The sequence below is a fragment of the Cololabis saira genome, chromosome 12 (genome assembly GCF_033807715.1).
Source record: "Cololabis saira isolate AMF1-May2022 chromosome 12, fColSai1.1, whole genome shotgun sequence".
In the NCBI taxonomy this organism is placed as follows: domain Eukaryota; kingdom Metazoa; phylum Chordata; class Actinopteri; order Beloniformes; family Belonidae; genus Cololabis; species Cololabis saira.
In genome coordinates this window covers 14,704,357-14,723,500 of record NC_084598.1, presented here as the reverse complement: position 1 = coordinate 14,723,500, position 19,144 = coordinate 14,704,357, and the positions used below count along the sequence as shown (strand labels likewise).

The 19,144-nt window shown below is 46.9% G+C and overlaps 1 protein-coding gene across 10 annotated transcripts in view; it reads right to left on the bottom strand.

Annotated features, from left to right (window-relative positions):
• The window catches only part of sulf2b (sulfatase 2b), an 87,961-nt gene that overhangs the window by 24,282 nt on the left and 44,535 nt on the right, over window positions 1–19,144 (bottom strand). For 7 of the 10 annotated variants that reach the window (XM_061735664.1, XM_061735666.1, XM_061735668.1 and 4 more), the window contains 8 exons: window positions 7,588–7,814; window positions 7,345–7,465; window positions 6,086–6,204; window positions 5,739–5,890; window positions 5,182–5,351; window positions 3,418–3,568; window positions 2,944–3,043; window positions 2,688–2,763 (listed from right to left, as the gene is read on the bottom strand). In XM_061735664.1, the coding sequence (XP_061591648.1) occupies window positions 2,688–2,763; window positions 2,944–3,043; window positions 3,418–3,568; window positions 5,182–5,351; window positions 5,739–5,890; window positions 6,086–6,204; window positions 7,345–7,465; window positions 7,588–7,747 (1,049 nt within the window). In that variant the 5' untranslated portion in view covers window positions 7,748–7,814. Of the gene's footprint in view, window positions 1–2,687; window positions 2,764–2,943; window positions 3,044–3,417; window positions 3,569–5,181; window positions 5,352–5,738; window positions 5,891–6,085; window positions 6,205–7,344; window positions 7,466–7,587; window positions 7,815–15,417; window positions 15,440–15,648; window positions 15,887–19,144 lie in introns of those variants that run through there. The other 3 variants (XM_061735660.1, XM_061735662.1, XM_061735659.1) reach the window with 3 other exon arrangements.

Below are 19,144 nucleotides of genomic sequence, written 5' to 3'. Positions count from 1 at the left end.
CAAACACACTAACATATAAGTATTTCACCATCTTTTTTATAAATAAAAATATAGTCAAAAAGAACAAAAAACCTGAGGGCAATACCAAGTACCCCATACTGCTTCCACAGGATGTAGGAGGGTAAGTTGCAGCAAGGTGCTACTAACCATTAATCTTTGGTGACGCAGTTTTCTGCTTTTGACCTTTCAGGCGTGTTGGTGAGCCAATGCAACAACATAAGCAAGATTCTTAGGGCCTGATTTACTAAAGGTTTGCATGTGTAAAAACGTGTGCAAACTTGACAGCACCCGCAAACGAAAGTGCCAGCTGATCTACTAACAGCGTGCAAAGAGGACTGTGCCTCTAAAATGCGCAAAATAGCACACGCAATACCCGCCAGAAATCGCTAAATACTGGGAGGGGAAGATGCAAATTGGTCCATTTACAACGCACAATGAGATTTACCAAGCCTGAAAGTAATTGCGCGTATTGTGATTGCGTCTGTATTTAATACGTTCGAAAGGAAGGTGCTAATCTGCTGCTGCCGTTATTGTGGCAAGGAGGCGACATCCAAAATCAAGGAATACGCAGAGAGAGAGTCTTTATTCTGCTGCATGCTATTTTAAAAATGGTTGCACAAGTTTTATTAAAGGCCACTTTTTCTTTAGTTCTTCGCCTTATATCTTGCCACCTTCTCTTATTGTGCCCCCCTCCACTCGCCCACAAGCAGGCCAAGCCTTTGTGCCAAAACTTTGTATTTTATTGATTACTTATCTTATTGAACGTGAATGACATTTAATTTAATTATATATATATATATATATATATATATATATATATATATATATATATATATATATGTTATATTATACATAACATTCAATTAAAACCCGTGCTTATTAATCACAAAACACAGGTTTAAACATCATGACCAAATCCGCTCCGACCCGGTGTGTCAGTATCAGCGCAGACAGAATTATGGTTCTGCGTTAAATCGACAGCGTAGCCGATGCGTAGGGTCGCGGTGCAGTGTGCGTCGCCGCGTACCCTACGCCGTCGGTTCTGCGTTGGTGTGACGCGGAACCATAAAACAGCCAATCAGGGAGCAAGGGGTTGGGGGAGCTGGGCTGATGTTGATCCGCGGACAAAACTTGTTAAGGAGCATCAAACTCACTCTTATCTACGCGGAAATAACGCTAAAATATAAAGAAGGCTTCCCAAAGTATGATCTATGGTGAAATAGGAAAATTAAGATGTGCAACTCTTCTAAAGGTGAGACATGCATTTAATTGACTTCATGGCGCCAGCCTTGGAATTTATTATTACGCAAATGTGGAATGTTTGGGTCTGTCTAATTTCGTCAAATTAAATTTGGAGATTCACCGTTCACATTTTTATGTGTATGCGTTGTATGAGAGAGAGATGGAGAGGGCGAGGGAGGGAGGGAGAGACGTGGCCTGTACGTCGTTGTTTTTTTGCAGTTTGGGTGCACAATACACTTGTGTGTGTGTGTATTAAAAAGAGATTTTGCAGTATGTTGTGTAATTGAAACTGGTTTGCTGTGATCGTTGATGGCAAACTCATATTAAGCATTTACATCGCTGGTTATTATGTGCCCCCCAATTAGATCTGTTCTGCCGCCGACTCTGTTTCCATCCAAACTCTCCATGGCGCAAAGTTTGCGCCGCAAACCGTAAGACACGCAACACCTCATTTAAATACTGCGGTTTGCACCTGTTATCAATTGCGCACGCAATCTTAGTTGATCACCCGCAAAACACACAACAACAGCACGCGCAAACTTTTTCAGTGCACACGCAATTTAGTACTCTTTATTTAGGATCTTAGTAAATCGGGCCCTTAGAAGCAACTGTTGCAGCTCGTCGGTCTGGAAGGGCTATTAAAGCTTCCCCAGATAAGTGAAGTTCATTCCCTGCTATGATAAATACTATCCAAAAGTAGAAAGCAGTCCAGATCGATGGCAGTGGACATCCCGACAAATGTACCCCCAAGTCAAGTCATGAAATGCTTAGAGAAATCTTAAAAACATCAAAGAGCTGCAACTGTAGAGGTCTCAGTGAGCTGGTCCACGGTTTGTCTCCACGAGAAAACCTCGTCCTTCTAAAGGGAACCTGGAACAACACCCCACACCCTCTGTCAAGCCCGGTGGTGGAGGAGGGATGGTCTGGACCTGGACACCTCGCTGTCAGTAAGTAGACCACGATGTCTTCTGTAGACCAAAGTCTTCTAATGACGAAATGCTGCGGCGGGACCTTCAGAGACCTGACGGGAACGTCCCAAACAAACCCAAAGCACTGAAGCAATGCTGGGAACAAGAAGGGACGAAAGGTCACGTGACGACTCGTTGATAATCAGCCTCTCACACGGTCATCGCTGACGGTGAATCAACGAGACCGGGACTTGTGAGGGAACTTAGTTCTGCCCACAACACGTCTGGTCTGGTCTGGTCTGCAGCCTGATGCTGAGAACCAGCACGAGCAGGTGGTTTTTACACAAATACACGTTAACAGAGGAAATCCTGACTTTTACACACGGAAATGTTTTCTTAAGTAAACAAAGAAATGTTTGAATGAATTCATGATACATCAGGTAGTTTATGAGCTAGTTAATGCTGGTGTGTGTGTGTGTGCCTGTGTGTGCGAGTGTGTGTGTGCAAGTGTGTGTGTGCGAGTGTGTGTGTGCTTACATGCTGCCCTGCTCCACGTTCGGTCCTCTGATGAAAAACGGGACTCTGATGTCAAACTCGTACGGCATGGATTTACCTGGACACATGTTCTGATTTAATTTTCAGCCCGTTGAGGGGAAACGCTGAAGATGTGGTGAAAATGTGATGAAGACGCTGTGAAGATGTGGTGAAAATGTGATGAAGACAATGTGATGAAGACGTGGTGAAGACTTCATGAAGATGTGATGAAGATGCTCCTCGTCGTTTCTTTTCTCACCTTTCACGAGGCCGAACTGTCCGATGTGGTAGCCGTGGTCCGACGTGTAGATGATGTAGGTGTTTTCCAGCTCGCCCGTGTCCACCAGCATGTTGTACAGCTGACACACACACACACGCACACAGACACACACACAAATAAATTAAAGTTAGTGTGTGTGTGTATGTGTGATTTCATGTGCGTGTGTGTATGTGTATATGTGTGTGTCCATGTGCTTGTGTATGTGTGTGTGTGCATGTGTGTATGCGTGCGTGATTGTGTTCATGTGTGTGCATCTGTGGGTGCATGTGTGCATGTTTGTGTATGCATGTGCGTGTGGGCATGTGTGTGCATGTATGTGCATGTGTGTGTGTGCATGAGTGTGTGTGTGCATGCATGTTAGGGGTTGGTAAAAATATTGATATGGCAATATATCGCGATACTTTTCCGGCCGATTGGATATTGATAGTGTGTGCCTGTGTGTCTGTTCCTCACCTTCTCCATGCTGTCGTCCACAGACAGAAGTGTCTGCAGCCGCTTCCTCTGCAGGACGTTGGTGAACTCCATGTGGATGGGCTTCATGGAGCCGGTGTAGCGCATGATCCAGTGCTTGTCCGGGTTGGGGGCGTAGTTGTAACTGGGGGTTCTGTCGAGGTGGAGGGGTGGGGTCGGGGGGTGGGACCATCACAGAGAGGTTTGGGGGAAGAGAAGAGCTCAGATGGATTATTCTGTTTTCAGAGCTTCCTCTTTCATATTACACTGTTGATTTAAGGTCACGTGATCAATATCCCTGAGTCATGTGATCATGGGAGGACCTCGTCCCAGTAGAACCAGTGCTTCCACCACAGCCGGGAAACTGGATTTGGTTTCTCATCTCCCATGAAAGGTGTCTGCGCCTCCTCCCAGCAGCTTTGCATCTATTTGTGTTTATTGAATGACCCGTTTCATTGAGGCATTTTTCCACCAGATTGTTTTCCGTCCTTGTTGTCATTTCGTGCATTATGTGGTTACTAAGGACGGTCGTCCGGGTTCCCGCAGGGCCGGAGAAGTGTGTTTGCTTGTTTCCTGTTCGTCTTTGGTTGTTTCAGGATGCTGCCATAAGTTGTACACAGCGCTTCAGCTTCTCTAACGAGATTCAGCGGATTTATGTTTGTTTGGCGAGGTTTGCAAACACAAGTCAGGTCAGCGATGAGCTTTCACTGGAGATAACTGCAGTGTGTGTGTGTGTGTGTGTGTGTGTGTGTGTGTGTGTGTGTGTGTGTGTGTGTGTGTGTGTGTGTGTGTGTGTGTGTGTGTGTGTGTGTGTGTGTGTGTGTGTGTGTGTGTATGTGAGTGTGAGTGTGACAGAGGCAGCGGTCGCTCCTCCTCATCACTTGCACGCCAGCTCTCATCCTGCTGCGCAGCTGCAGAGGATGATCCGACACGGCGTTCAGCGTGGATAATGGATGACTCCCCTCGGCCAGCTCATTTACTCCTCCTCTCTCCTCCTCTCTCTCCCTCTCTCCCCTCCTCTTTCTCTCCTCAGCTACATAATTAACTCTCTGTGTCGGCGCAGAAATAACTTCAACACAGCTCTCGCCTGCAAACCTGCTCATCTGAAATTAAACATTTTCTACTTCATTGAAAAATGGTTTGACTCATCCGCCTGTGGTAGCAGGAAGGGTTGGAGTAACCTTGAGGACACGAGGTCTCCACCTTGGCTGGACACCAACTGAAACCCTACGTCTGGACTGTTTTTCTGTGCAGAGACACGTGTCAAACGCGGCTCGAGCGCCGCCTGACGCAGCAGTAGAAAAACCCGGGACTTAAAGAGCGTTTCTTCACATCTGCTCACATCTGGTGGGTGATTCTGCAGTCTGTCTCCCTGACCCGGATTCGGAACTCAGACGTGGACTCTGACTCCTGAGTTGTTCAGACAGAACATGACGGAAGAAATAAAAGCTGAACACTTTTATCCTGCAGAGCCGAACAGAGCTGCTTCATTGTTCAGCTGGATTACAGCAGCTTAGTCCCAGTGTGTGTGTGTGTGTGTGTATATATGTGTATGTGTGTGTGTGTTCTGTGATGCGGTGACATAAACACAGCATCGCGGCGAGGGAACTCGACTTTAGGACATAAACCTTGTCCTCATAAATAATAATACTTGAGTTACATGTTGGTTCAGGCTGCAGGACATTAAAGTGCCAGTTTATGGTCCTCTGAAGACACAACAACAAGACTGAGTGTGTGTGTGTGTGTGTGTGTGTGTGTGGTACCTACATGTGCTGCGATGCGTTGGGGAAGGCCGTGCTGTACTGTGGCGCTGAGTCCTCCGGTCCGTGGGGCGCTGCGTGGCTCAGAACCATCATAACCGGCCGGTGAGGATACACTCGCTTGGAGGAGCGGAAGTAACGTACGGACTCGGCCGTGATCAGATCCGTCAGGTAGTCCTGGAGACACCAACACGAATGGGTCAGGAGAAGCGGGAGTAAAAACAAGCGTAATCTTGTGTTTCTGTGAACGTTTCTAATATCCCCCTCGTGCTGGAGTCCCTTCCTCACAGCAATGCCAGCCCATTTCCTGTTCTGTCCCTGGCTGCGGCCCAGATGGAAGTTCTTCTGATGGCAGCAAGCCGGAGACACTTCCAAGCGTCTCGGTCCCCCGGGTGCAGCACAGTGAATCATGGTCTCCTGTTCAATTTACCCGCCGATACCTGCAGCACTGACCCTCAGCTGTAGCATCCTGTTAACCCCGCCCACAGGCTGGCTCGCCAACATTTTTGGACGTATTTGATGAGCCCCGACAGATGCTAGCGAGACGGAGCTGCAAAGCCTCACCTGCGGGTACTGCGCTCCGTGTTTCTCTCGCACGCCGTTGCGGCTCAGCGTGTAGTTGTAGAAGCGGCTGTTCTTCACCAGGCCTAGCCACTCCCTCCACCCGGGGGGGACGTACGTGCCGTTGTACTCGTTCAAGTACTTCCCAAAGAAAGCTGCAGGAGCGCGCGCACACACACACAAACACCAAACACACACAGTTACCACATACACAAACACCAACAGTCGCAGCATTGATAAAAGCCTGTGTGTGTGTGTGTGTGTGTGTGTGTGTGTGTGTGTGTGTGTGTGTGTGTGTGTGTGTGTGTGTGTGTGTGTGTGTGTGTGTGTGTGTGTGTGTGCGTGTCCACCTGTCCTGTATCCGGTGCCGTTCAGGTACACGCCAAAAGTCCGCGGCTCGTGCTGCCGTTGCCACGACATCGAGGAGCAGTTCTCGTTGTTGGTGTAGGTGTTGTGGTTGTGCACGTACCTGAGGGAAAGAAGGAAGCTCAGCGGGAACTGTTCATCTTTACAGGTGCTGAATCCGTCGCTCGCCGCTCTACGACTCTACGACTCTACGATCCTACGATCCTACGTTCCTACGATCCTACGTTCCTACGATCCTACGATCCTACGTCACTCAAATGGAAGCTGTTTTCCTGTGAATCTGTGCAGTTCCAAGTTGTTTTGACAAACCAACACTGCAGATCTTGTTACAACGATCCACCCCCGGTGGTAACCTTAGCTCATCCAGGTCCGCTTCATCATCCACCACGCCGAAAGTTTTATGTTACGACGTAAGTCATTAGCAGCGATCTGATGGCTCTTGTTGGGTTGCAGCCGCACTTTGGCACACTCTTCAAACTCCTACACAACAACTCAGAGAACGAACAGAAATCAGCGTCCTTCACTGTCCAGCGTACGCACACGTATGCTGCGTATCTACATGTACCGTGTCCTAGTGTATCCTTCAGCATCAAGTCAAATCCAGAAGGTTGTCTGGACTAGTGCATCTGTCTCCTGTGGATGACCGGATGTTCCTCCTCCTCTCCCTCCTCTGCTCTTTAACTCATCGGCTCACTGTGCTGCGGGGGCTTGTGTACGTGAAGGATCCTGGGAGCTTCGTTGCCCCTGGCGGAGTGTCTCCCGACAGGACAAGTTGGTCCGGAGGGAAGTAGCCTGAGAAAGGGTCAGTGGGCGGCAGGCGAATGCGCGGGCCCGGGATGCTGCCGTCCCTCTTTGCTATCACTTTGCACTAAAAGCTGCATCCTTGGGAGGACTGTTTTAAAACGCGGCGATGCCAGCTAGAATGAGCCAATTAAAGTCCACGCCGTTGCTGGTGGTGATGCGTTTGCTCTCAGCGCTCCAACAGCTAAACAGAACTGGACTTGTGCAACCCAGAACACCACCAAGAGACAGCTTTCTGAGGTAATTAGGCCCGTTTATGATCTCTGACTGGACCGTGGACTGGGAGCGGGCCACACGGTAGCTCCAGAAATTCTGCAAAGATATTATTTAAGCTGCTAAGCTGCCGGAGCGGTCGCGTTGGCCCGGACCTGAGCCTGGGACAACACAGTGGTTCGGCACCGCCGACAGAACAGAGCATCAGACGACGGAGACGGAGACTTACTTCCCAGTGAGCATGCTCGAGCGTGACGGGCAGCACATGGGCGTGGTCACAAAGGCATTGGAGAAGGAAGTCCCGCCCTCCTCCATGATGCGGCGAGTCTTGTTCATCGCCTGCATGGAACCTACCGGGAGAGAAAGATGCCGAGTTTAGCTAAGCGTGGACAGGTGGACAGGTTGGTGGAGGCGGTCACGTCACACCACCTGACGGCGGTAGCATGCAAGCTGATGTTTGTGTGTCAGTCACCCAGCTCCAGGTCCTGGTCGTCCGTCAGGATGAGGATGATGTTCGGCCGGATGTTGCGTCTGTCCCTCTGGAGGCGGGGCTTCAGGCGCTGTCCGGACGGGAACTGAGCGTGGCTGAGTGTCACGGAGACAAACAGGAAGAGGAGGAGTCGGCCCGCCATGGCCTTTGACCCACGCCCACCTCAAATGGCCAACCAATCAGCTGCTTCCGCCGCGGAGTCTCAACTTCTGGAAAACAGACAGTTACATTTTGAAGAACCGCAGCTTTGTGGTGCCGTCGTGCCTTAAAATCAGTTATCGAGCCGTCCGGGTTTGCAGGGTTTTATGACATCACAGACCAGAGTAAAACTATTCAACCCCCCGTCTCAGAAGAACTGCTCATCGACGGCATCTCAGAGGTACGATGTCAGAACTATTTCATGAAGACGACTTTAAAACGAAGGTTAATAACAATGTTGCACTGGTGTTGTTTGTTATTAGCTCAAACACAAACGTTAAGCTACGTTTCTGTTCGCTAACTTCAGATGTGTCTTGATTGATAAACCTCAGAGGTACAACATCTGTTTGTGTTCTCCAGACCAGTAGTCAGAGGTCCACATTCCAGGTCTCCACTCGTCATTGAACGCAGCACCAAAGTTGGTGTCCGACCCGAACGAGGGAACTACGAAATCATACTCAACAGGTCTCAACGTTAACATGAATACACGCGACAGACAAGTCCCCGTGTCACATAGGAGAGTGACAGGTGTACGACCCACCAGCCTGCTGGCACTGTACTTCAGCAGACCTGCATTTGGTGTTTGAACAAGAAGAGGTGTGTGTGTGTGTGTGTGTGCGGTGGTTGAGCGCTCAGGTGTGCTCTCTCATGATTGGTGGTTGAAAGGGGAGCTGTGTGGGAGTCCGAGACCTCGGTAAACCCAATGTTGCCGTGGCTCTCTTGTCCCCCCAAGGACGAAGCCACAGGCTGCCGTTACTCTCCCGGGTTGTGACACACAATTAAGAGATTTCAATCCAGATCACCACATTTTCCTAAGATTAAACTTTACGAGTTCATAAACCTGACATGAGAGTCGATGCTGCTGTGAAACAGAATCACCTTCAGATGTTTGTTTGATAAGTGGGTTAAAAAAAACTCAGAACATTTCAATAACTGTGGTTCATAAATGTGGGAGGTCCCATGGACGTCTCCATCATCCATCAGAGACTCGAGCACCAGCGGGTTCATTCCCTGCACGCACGGCGGTCATTACTTGTAGGCTCTTGTCTCTCTGATAATAAACACCACAATCCCATCAGTCACACCGACACGGCACAGCGGGAAGGTGTGTTTGTGTGATTTCACAGTGGGGCGATCAAAGAACAGGAGGCTTCCTCACACACACACATGTGGTGATGAAGCGCTCGTGTTAAAGTGCTCTGCTGGATCCAGCTGTGAACCTTCTGGAGATGACACACACCCTGCAGAGAGAGAGAGAGAGAGAGATAGAGAGACTACCCAGAGCTGGAAGTCTCTTCAGAGCCTGACAAAGTGAATCCTAGGAGATTTATCGACACATACTGGTCTTGCAAGTGCTGATCTCCTTAAACACCCCCCAGCTTCATCACGTTCACGGTTACACATCCCACGTCACCATTTCTGCAGGTTGGACGTGGCGGCGTCTGTGGACACCTGGAGTGATGCGTCTCCGCAGCTGATGATTACCCATGATCCAGCTGTGGGCCGGCACTAATCTACCCCACATTATGTTATGTCACGCTCCCTCGTTACGAAAGCGACCCGAGAGCAGACTAACCCCCGGCTCGACCTGCGGGATTATTCCCTGGTCTCCGCCGCCGGAGCTCAGAGGGCGTGTTGTTTCCGGTGGTTCGGGATCAGCTGACCTTTTGTTCTCTACAGTAGACCTGAATTAACGGCAGCGTTTCATGCAGCAGATAATCCCAACGATTCCCGACATGCCAGTGTTTCCTGACGGGTCCTCTCAGCGCGGCCGGAGAGAGCGCTCACACACGCCCACATGACTGATTGTGTTTAATCAAACAAACATGTGGGTCAACCACGGCTGGTTTGTGAGGACGGACATCTGTGTAGCGATGCCGTTAACTCAACGTCAACATAAACCCAGTAAGGTTTCAGAGCTCTCTGGTGCAGGTCCTGGATCTGGGGCGTCCGCCCGCTACGTCGTCGAAGCGTGATTGGTCAGACGTTGGTCGTGAGGAGGACAACTTCCAGCCGCGCCTCTTGATGTCATCAGCTATGATGTCATCATCCGACAAGAAACAGTATCCAGGTATATTTCAACACCGCGGGAACTGAAGATGTCCGTGAGCAGCTGGAGGTCCTCCAAGTGTCCAACCAATCAGAAGACACCACAAGGTCTCCTTTTCAGAAATCATATTTGGTATATTTCTTTTTCTTTCTAAAATAGTTAGAAACTTTGGAAACGTTAGTTTATCCTAGTTTTCAGCTGCAAAGTCAAACAAACACATGTTCATGGGCATCAAGAAGCTTTCCAGACCGACCACCGCCGCTAGCAGCTGTTAGCGACACTGATTCATAACAACGCAGCATTTAGTGCGTAAAACTGGCACAGCAACGCATCCGACGACAGGAAGCAGGAAGTTCTGAGAGTGAAGGGAAGAGGAACATATCGGGACAGTGAAATGATCTGTTAACTCCGCCGATGCTACTAACAAGACGTTGCTACCGTTGAACTCACGGCCTGGCAGCACAAATCTGCCCTCGTTGCTGAGGCGTTGGAGGAAGTTTGTCCCGGTTCCAGCCACTTGTCCGGACCCCCTGATTCTCCCTCGCTGCGTTAAACGTCCGACGGCCTTGATTAACGACACCTATTAAAGCCTCTCCTCTGAGTCAGCAGGGTGGGCGCTCGTCAACCAGCTAATAGACGAGAGAGAGTCGAGTTTAGCTCCTCGAGTACAGGAGGGTTTATCTCATCGGACAGAGGAGAAAGCCTTCTCACTGATGCTTGAAATAAAGAGGCTTCTCTGAATCTTTAATGTTTTCTTTCATCCGACGTTCATAGAGGCAAGCCGGACCAGAACCGAGCCCTAAATGGTCTGTTATCTGATACTCAGACCTCGACTGACAGCATTGAAATATCGAGCCCCGCCTCCGCGGAGGCGTCTGGAGCACATCAGCAAACATCCAGAAACACACAGCAGAGCTACTGCACCCCATAAAGCACAGAGTACCCCAACAACGTTCCCAGGGAGATGTTTGGAGAGTGATTTAAGAGGAGAGAGGGGAACCCCCCCCCCACGATGACCGCTCATCTTTCCAGCGTTGGAGGAGTCTCTGAATTCAACTCAACGCCACCATTGTCAACAGAGTAGAATCCAAACATCCACATCCAACATCCCCTGGACACCAGAGGGGGGGACAGACCCACATCTGCACGGTACCGGGACACCGAGGCAGGGCCAGCAACAGCGGGGCGCAGAGGTGTTTAGAGCCCGTCAGCATACGCGTGGTTGTGCTCCGCAGCCGGTTTGTGATAACCACATATTATTCCCCACGCGTGAAGTCACGCTCTCCTGAGCGACGACCACGGGTTCTAAACACCCCAGAGATCATAAATACCGTCGTCTGTCATCCCGATGCGCCCTCTCCGGCTTCGCTCATCCATCTGCTCATTAATATTCATGAGGGGGGGGCTTGCGGCTGATGCAGCTGGGTGCTGAGTGACTCGACATGAAATGTGGTGAATGTCAATAAAGAGGCGCAGAGACAATGCAGCCCTCCCAGAGCATCCATATTCATCACCTCTCCGCGCGGGGAGACGGAGCGGCGGAGCGGCACAGAGGTCAGAGATCAGCGGTCGGCTCCCCGCTTCCTGACACGGACTCGGAGAAATGAGCACTGCAGCGGTTTCCATGGCAACATCTGTAGAGTTGTTTGTCTCTCCTCTTTTTAAACAGTGAAGCGCGCACGCTTCCGTGACACAAGTTATTCTCTTTAAATAAAAAGAGCACACGAACCAAAGCCTCAGCTGCACGACGGCTGCAGGCTGTCTCGGGTGAGCGGGAGGAGGATGCTGAGGAGGATGCTGAGGAGGATGCTGAGGAGGATGCTGAGGTGGATGCTGATGTGGATGCTGAGGTGGATGCTGATGTGGATGCTGAGGTGGATGCTGAGGAGGATGCTGATGTGGATGCTGATGTCTTATCCGTAAACGAGACAGCTGTGTTTCCACTTCTAATGAGGCCCCAATCTCAGCACTCGTATTTCCAGTCCTTGTGCCAGGCTACCTTTGTCCTGGCTCCGCAGGAGCATCTCGTCTCAAATGTCATGAGCTCCGGAGGTTCAAAAGAAGATTATCACAAATATTTTGTTAATAGTTGGTATCAACCACTTCCATCTCAGCTTAAACCAACAAGATAATGATGCGTCATATTGTCCTGTAAACACAGTCGATGTTCCAACTTCCAGTTTGAAGCCAACGCATAAATGAGAAGAACTCCAGTTCCCCTACTGACCATTAGAGGCCGGCCCAACAGTAAGTCCCCCGTGTTAAACTGTGCAACAGAAATCAACATTTACGTTTGGTCTCCACCGTTAGATTTGACGTCCATGTCAACTGTTTGTCAGTGGTCACAATGGACTTTTGATTGGCAACTGGCACAGCTAGTCCTGGTTTCAGTTCCTATAGCGTTGGTTTCATCTCCTCTAGTCCTGGTTTCAGCTCCTGTAGTCCTGGTTCCATCTCCTCTAGTCCTGGTTTCAGGTCCTCTAGTCCTGGTTCCATCTCCTCTAGTCCTGGTTCCATCTCCTCTAGTCCTGGTTTCATCTCTTCTAGTCCTGGTTTCAGCTCCTCTAGTCCTGGTTCCATCTCCTCTAGTCCTGGTTCCATCTCCTCTAGTCCTGGTTTCATCTCTTCTAGTCCTGGTTTCAGCTCCTCTAGTCCTGGTTTCATCTCCTCTGGTCCTGGTTTCAGGTTCTATTGCCCTGGTTTCATACCCATGTACTCCTGGTTTCTAATCCTGGTTTCAGCTCCTCTAGTCCTGGTTCCAGCTCCTCTAGTCCCGGTTTCAGCTCTGTTAGCCATGGGTTCATCTCTTCTAATCCCGGTTCCAGCTCCTCTAATCCTGGTTTCAGCTCCTCTAGTCCTGGTTTCATCTCTGCTAACCCTGGTTCTGAAAACCCTGAAAATCCTGGACTTGAAAAGAAATCAACATTCAAACCTTCAAAGGGGAAATAAATAAACATCCCAACAGAGTGAGCTGTGGTCCGGTCCAGATGTGAAACGGGTGCTTAAATCTGTGGTAAAGAAGCTGCTGTCTGGTTTTTACCTCCGGACCGGCGGACGGACGACTGATGCCGCCTCGGGGGTGTGGCCACGCTTGATACGATCACTTTCGTTTGGCTTTCACATCACACAAAGTCTGGCTGGAACAAGTTGTATACTTCTCAACGAGTTTCCCTCCGCTAGGAACGCCTCTAGCGTCCATCCCCAGGACATGGACGCTAGAGGAGGCTTTTCCAGGTCCGTCTGCTTTCACTGCAGCGTTACATACATGGGGAAGTAGGGCTGGGCGATATGGACCAAAAGTCATATTTTCTAGCTAAATGGCGATACTCGATATATATCGATATTTTTTCTGTGCCATAATTGGGGTTTCCCCCAAAGCATTATAGCATAGCATCTCTGTTAGCTTTTTCTGAGGCAAACCCTTAAAAAAAACAGTCAGTTTTAATACAATGCCTCGTGCCAAATGTCACACAGGTACCTTTATTAACAGAGGTCTGCACAATATCAAAATGTATAAAACAAATGAAGTAAAATAAACTGCCTGCATATATAAAATAAAAATGCTTCTTGAATAAAATAAAACAAATATCCCTTTCCTGCATAACAATTAAATTAAAATACACTGTGCAATTAATACAATGTAGACAGTAACAGGCAGATTTTTCCACTGAGGTTGACAGTTGTGCAAATAACAAAACATTTGTGCAAATCTCAAATAAAACATTCAAGTCAATTTGTCACAAAATAAGCTATATCAAAATCATAAAAAAAAAAAAAATTTTAATCGATATAAACGATATTGTCTCGTACCATATCACGTTTGAAAATATATCAATATATATTAAAATCTCGATATATTGCCCAGCCCTATGGGGAAGTACTTTAGGTTTCAGTTGTACGCAAAAATAACAGCAAAACTGTATTCAACACTCTTATCAGAAATTTGTAAACTGATCCACAGATTTACGAGAACCTGAACTGTGGATCCTGGTCCACAACAGACCGCAGATCAGAGGTGGTTTGTGGCACTGTTTATGACCCTTGAGGTCACATTTGACCCGTAAAATACCCAAAAGTGCTGTAAGTGAGCCATGACTGCGTGAGTTGACCAGATGTATCTGTTCCCTGGGTTTTATAGTAATACTTTGAAAACAGGGTTGAGAAAAAAGGCAGGCTTAAGAAAACTACATCAGTGCTCCGACGACGGTTACTCCAGACGTACTAACCGCTCGGTCCAAAGATGCAGAAAGAACAACCAACAGTAACGTGGTATCGTATAAAATCTACTAGTGGTCCACTGTGTCTCCAGAAATACTTTGACTTTTGAGTGTTTCTAAGTTTAAACTAGTCAGGGGTAGGCATGGGGCGATATACGATATTATCGTATATCGCGATAAAAAACGGCCGCGATAACGTTATCGTGGGGTACTGTAATTATCGCCATTTTTCTTTTTTTTTCTTTTTTTTTTTGGGTCACACAAGGCTACCAGCCAGGTAGAAGCCAGTGTTATTTTTTTCATGTATTTTATTCATATTATTTATTATTATTATTTATTTAATATTTTTTCAGAGAGTAGTACAATCCGTGTGCATTTGACTACTGTGGCACTTTATTTTCACTCAATCTTTGTGTTGGCCATGCAGCTTTTGTTTTGTATACTACAGAGCAGTGCCTTTATTTTATTATTTTTCCAGAGAGCCGTACTAAGTAGCAGGCAGCCAGCCACTGTTAAAGTTTCAGAGAGTAATACAATCAGTGTGCATTTGGCTCTACTTTGTCACTTTATTTCTATTTGTCACTTATTTCTTTCGACTCTCAGGGAAGTATTTTCTTACAAAAAAAGAAAGTTCAAATAAGTACCGGTACCGGTACTATAGTTTACACTTTGTAATGCATAACATTTACAGTACACTATTTATTCTCTACCTCAAGTGTCACTGTGTTGAGAATGATTTGAGAATAAATGTTCTGAAGGAACCAGTGGATCCACGGTTAGTGTTTTTCCTTGCATTTTAAGAATTTTATAAGCGACACGCTAATATCGTGATAATATTGTAATCGTGATATTTTTGTCCACTAATATCGTGATATGAAATTTTCATATCGTCCCATGCCTAGTCAGGGGTTGACCCAGCAGTCGTATCTACAGGTCTCGTCCTGGTCTACAGGATGTAGCTCCAACACAGATGCCAGCCATCGTACCATCGGATACGAGTGCTCCTTCTCCTGAGCCAAACCCTGACCCCCAGACACTTGGAGAGCCGTTGTTCACCGAAGCTCGAGCATGCTTAGACCCTCCGAGACACCGTACGCAGAGCTTTGATTAATAACGTGACAGTTTTAACCCTTTTTCAACAAAAATAGGGCTCAAAGAGCAATAACGCTCATCCTGTTCTGAGAGACAATGTTTTCAATATCACCAGATTTAACTTGAAATTTGACGAGAGCTGAGAGCATTAAAAAGAGGATCAGAAAAGTCCAAAAGATTTACTTCCATATCCATCTGCTTGTGTGTTCAAAAAATGAATCTGGATTAAAATGTTGAAATAAAACAAACACTTACTGTGAAACCTGAAGAGAGCACGTAAAGTCAGAGGAAGAGACGGCGGAAATATTCTCAAACTCTGCAGAACAACCAGCAGACACAACCACTTCCCCTTCTCTCTTCCTCTGCTGACTCTTTCGCTTCCTCTCAGGTGACGATTTACACTCAAATCTCTCAAAGCTTCTGCATTTCTTTTTCTCTCAGTTCCTCTTTGTCTGTTCCTTCCATCAGCCCGACTCTCTTTCCTACCTTGCGTCCATGGCTGCCTTGCTCGTGGGGACCCGGCACCAAACCCACAACCTCCTCCTCCTCCTCCTCCTCCTCCTCCTCTTAGCTCAGCTCCTGTTAGCTGTTGCCGTGGCGGCAGACATGGCAATGATCCCTGTGGTAACGGCTCCCTCTCTTAAACGGCCGCACGCTCTCCCCGTTCTAACGCCGGCGGAGCTGCTGCTGCTCACCTTCCTCTTCCTCCTCCTCCTCCCTCTGCCGAGCTTTTTATACCTCCTATACCTCTCCCTGCTCTCCTCCGGCTCTCTCCGTCACTCTCTCCTCTCCTCTCTCTCCATTGTCTCTCTATCGCCTCATCACTTTCCTCTCTTCCTGCCTTGTCCTCCACCGCTCGCCTCCCATGTCGAGCTGAACACATTTTTTTTTTTTTTAAATGTGAAGCAGATCTACAATAGAGCTCTTCATCTTTGTGCATTTAAAGCAGCTTCATTTCTAGTCATGTGTGACGGACTGAAGGAGGAGGAGGACGCCTAAAATTGCATCTCTGCTGATCAACTTTAACTCAACCACGCAACCCTTTACATCAGCGGTCTGGTTGGGTTCTGGGGTTCCTGGTTAGAAACTGCCAGCCACTACATCAAGCAGGTTCACGTCAACCAAAAGTACCATCTTTCAAGATGTGAATATGTGGTGTACCTAAAACAAAAAGACCACACTTATACCTGCCCACCCACAACCCCAACCTCCACACCCATAAAGTGATTCCTGCTAGCTACAAAAGCCAGTAGTCTGCGGGGATCAATACTGAATTCTTCTATGTTTTACTCTGACCACTATCGGTTTATCAGGAGCAGCCCGGAAACAAGAGTTCTCAGGAACATCTACTGGGCCCAGACTTGGGGTGAGGTACAGAACACTACAGGTTAGGGGGTTAACGGGTGGTGCTGACTTGGTTATTACGATGTTCAGCCCTCTTCATGTCCCATTTAGGCAGGCTTCCATTAGTGGGAGTCCAATATTAACTCTGTGTCCCCCTTGAGTACGAGTTGTCTCCTCTCGGTAGGAATGGGTGATATTTTACCTTTCACGATAAACCGTCAAAAAAAGAATTTATCACAGTAAAAACGATAAATTGAGGAAAGAAAGAAAGAAAGAAAGAAAGAAAGAAAGAAAGAAAGAAAGAAAGAAAGAAAGAAAGAAAGAAAGAAAGAAAGAAAGAAAGAAAGAAAGAAAGAAAGAAAGAAAGAAAGAAAGGGAGAAAGAAAGGGAGAAAGAAAGAAAGAAATGAGCAAGAAAGAAAGAAAGAAAGAAATGAGCAAGAAAGAAAGAAAGAAAGAAATGAGCAAGAAAGAGAGAAAGAAAGAAAGAAAGAAAGAAAGAAAGAAAGAAAGAAAGGAGCAAGAAAGAAAGAAAGAAATGAGCAAGAAAGAAAGAAAGAGAGAACGAAAGAAAGAAAGAAAGAAAGAAATGAGCCAGAAAGAAAGAAAGAAAGAAAGAAAGAAAGAAAGAAATGAGCAAGAAAGAAAGAAAGAAAGAAAGAAAAGAGCCAGAAAGAAAGAAAGGAGAAAGAAAGAAAGAAAGAAAGAAAGAAAGAAATGAGCAAGAAAGAAAGAAAGAGAGAAACAAATAAAGAAAGAAAGAAAGAAAGAAAGAAAGGAGCAAGAAAGAAAGAGAGAAAGAAAGAAAGAAAGAAAGAAAGAAAGAAAGAAAGAAAGAAAGAAAGAAAGAAAGAAAGAAAGAAAGAAAGAAAGAAAGAAAGAAAGAAAGAAAGAAAGAAAGAAAGAAAGAAAGAAAGAAAGAAAGAAAGAAAGAAAGAAAGAAAGAAAGAAAGATAAATTCCCGTTGATGACACTTTTTGTATTGGTATTTTTTTATCGTTATCGGGATAAATGCCAGAAATTATCGTGATACATTTTTTAGTCCATACCGCCCATCCCTACCTCTCGGTCAGCGATACCACAGCAGAGAATGCAAACAACGTCTCAACTCTCTCAGTACTGTTTTATCATCTCTGCAGTCTTCCTCATTTTTTCATTTATTGGTGTTTGACAAATAATGAAAATGCGACAACCCTAAGTGGTATGGAGCGCTAGTTTTCTAGGTTGATGGATCCTACAGTGATGGACCACTGTAATGGAAATACAGCAGCTGAAGGGACGAGGAGGAAATGTGCAACGTTACTATTCCAGGTTTTACCCAGACCCTCGTAAATGGAAGTAACAACCAAAGGTCAGTGGACTCTACCAGGCTTCTAAACTGTGATGAAGACAATGACTAAAGGGACGAAGGGGGATCCTGAAACCACCTTAGCCGGCTCCTCGATGTGGAGTAGCAGTGACAACACTGAGCTCTTTCTCCTGTCTCTGAGGTGTCCAGAACCTCTTTCTTTCAGCACCTACAAACAGCTTATGACCACAAATCAGGACTGGAACAAAGTTTGATGGGTAAATCAACAGCTCTGCCCTTCGGCTCATCTCTTTCTAACCTGACGGATCACCACACCGTCCATAGCACTGCAGAAGCACGCAACGTTCAACGTTAGGTCACTCTGGCCCTATATGCAATCACCACTCCACTTTACCAACAAACCACAAATAAAATACACCTTTTCGCTCCTATTGTGCTGTAAACCGCACTTCAGGAGACGAGCGCTGCATCGCATTGAAGTAATAATAGACTTGTTTTTCAGAGAACTTGGATGAGCGTGACTTCTTTTCTTCTTTTCCAATCAGCGTCCCCCGACTCTCGGCTGTGATGTCCACGCGGCAGAGAGGAGGTCTGGATCCTGATGTAATATAATGAGTGTTTTCTTTAAACAGTCACTCAGCGTCCATGTCTGAATGATTTATCTGCAGAAGAAGCAGCAGAGCGACGGCTCTCAGCCCTCCAGCGCTCGTCGGCTGCTTTATTGATGAGGAGGATGTCGGTGGCTTCATGGCGCCGTCACATGTAAAAGCACATTCACGGCACTTCATATCCGCAATGTCTCCAGAGACTCTGATGAGGGGATGGGACGGCTGCAAGATGGCTGCAGGATGGGGGGAATGCAGGTTCCCTCACTGAACACATTTAAATGATGCTACACGCGTCCTGGGGTGGGTATTGGGAAGGACCTCACGATACGATACGCATCACGATACTTGAGCCACGATACGATACACATTGCGATATCCCGATTATGCGATATCCCGATTATTATATTCTACATAGTTCACCGAAAAATTTTAAAATGCATTACACATCTTAAAATCCAAGTTGTACATCAGATGATAGTGATGGATCTTAAAATCCAAGTTGCACGTTCATCAGATTATAGTGACAATTCATGGGACAAACTGAGTCAAAACAATGTTTTATTATAACTATACAAGCTAAAGTTACAACATATTTGTATATGTTTTTCATATTATTTACATCATATGAAATTAACATTAAATTTAGTATGAGGTTGCTTTAATTATGTGGCAAATGATAATAAACACAAGAAAGATGGTACTAAAACCAAGGACAGGCACAG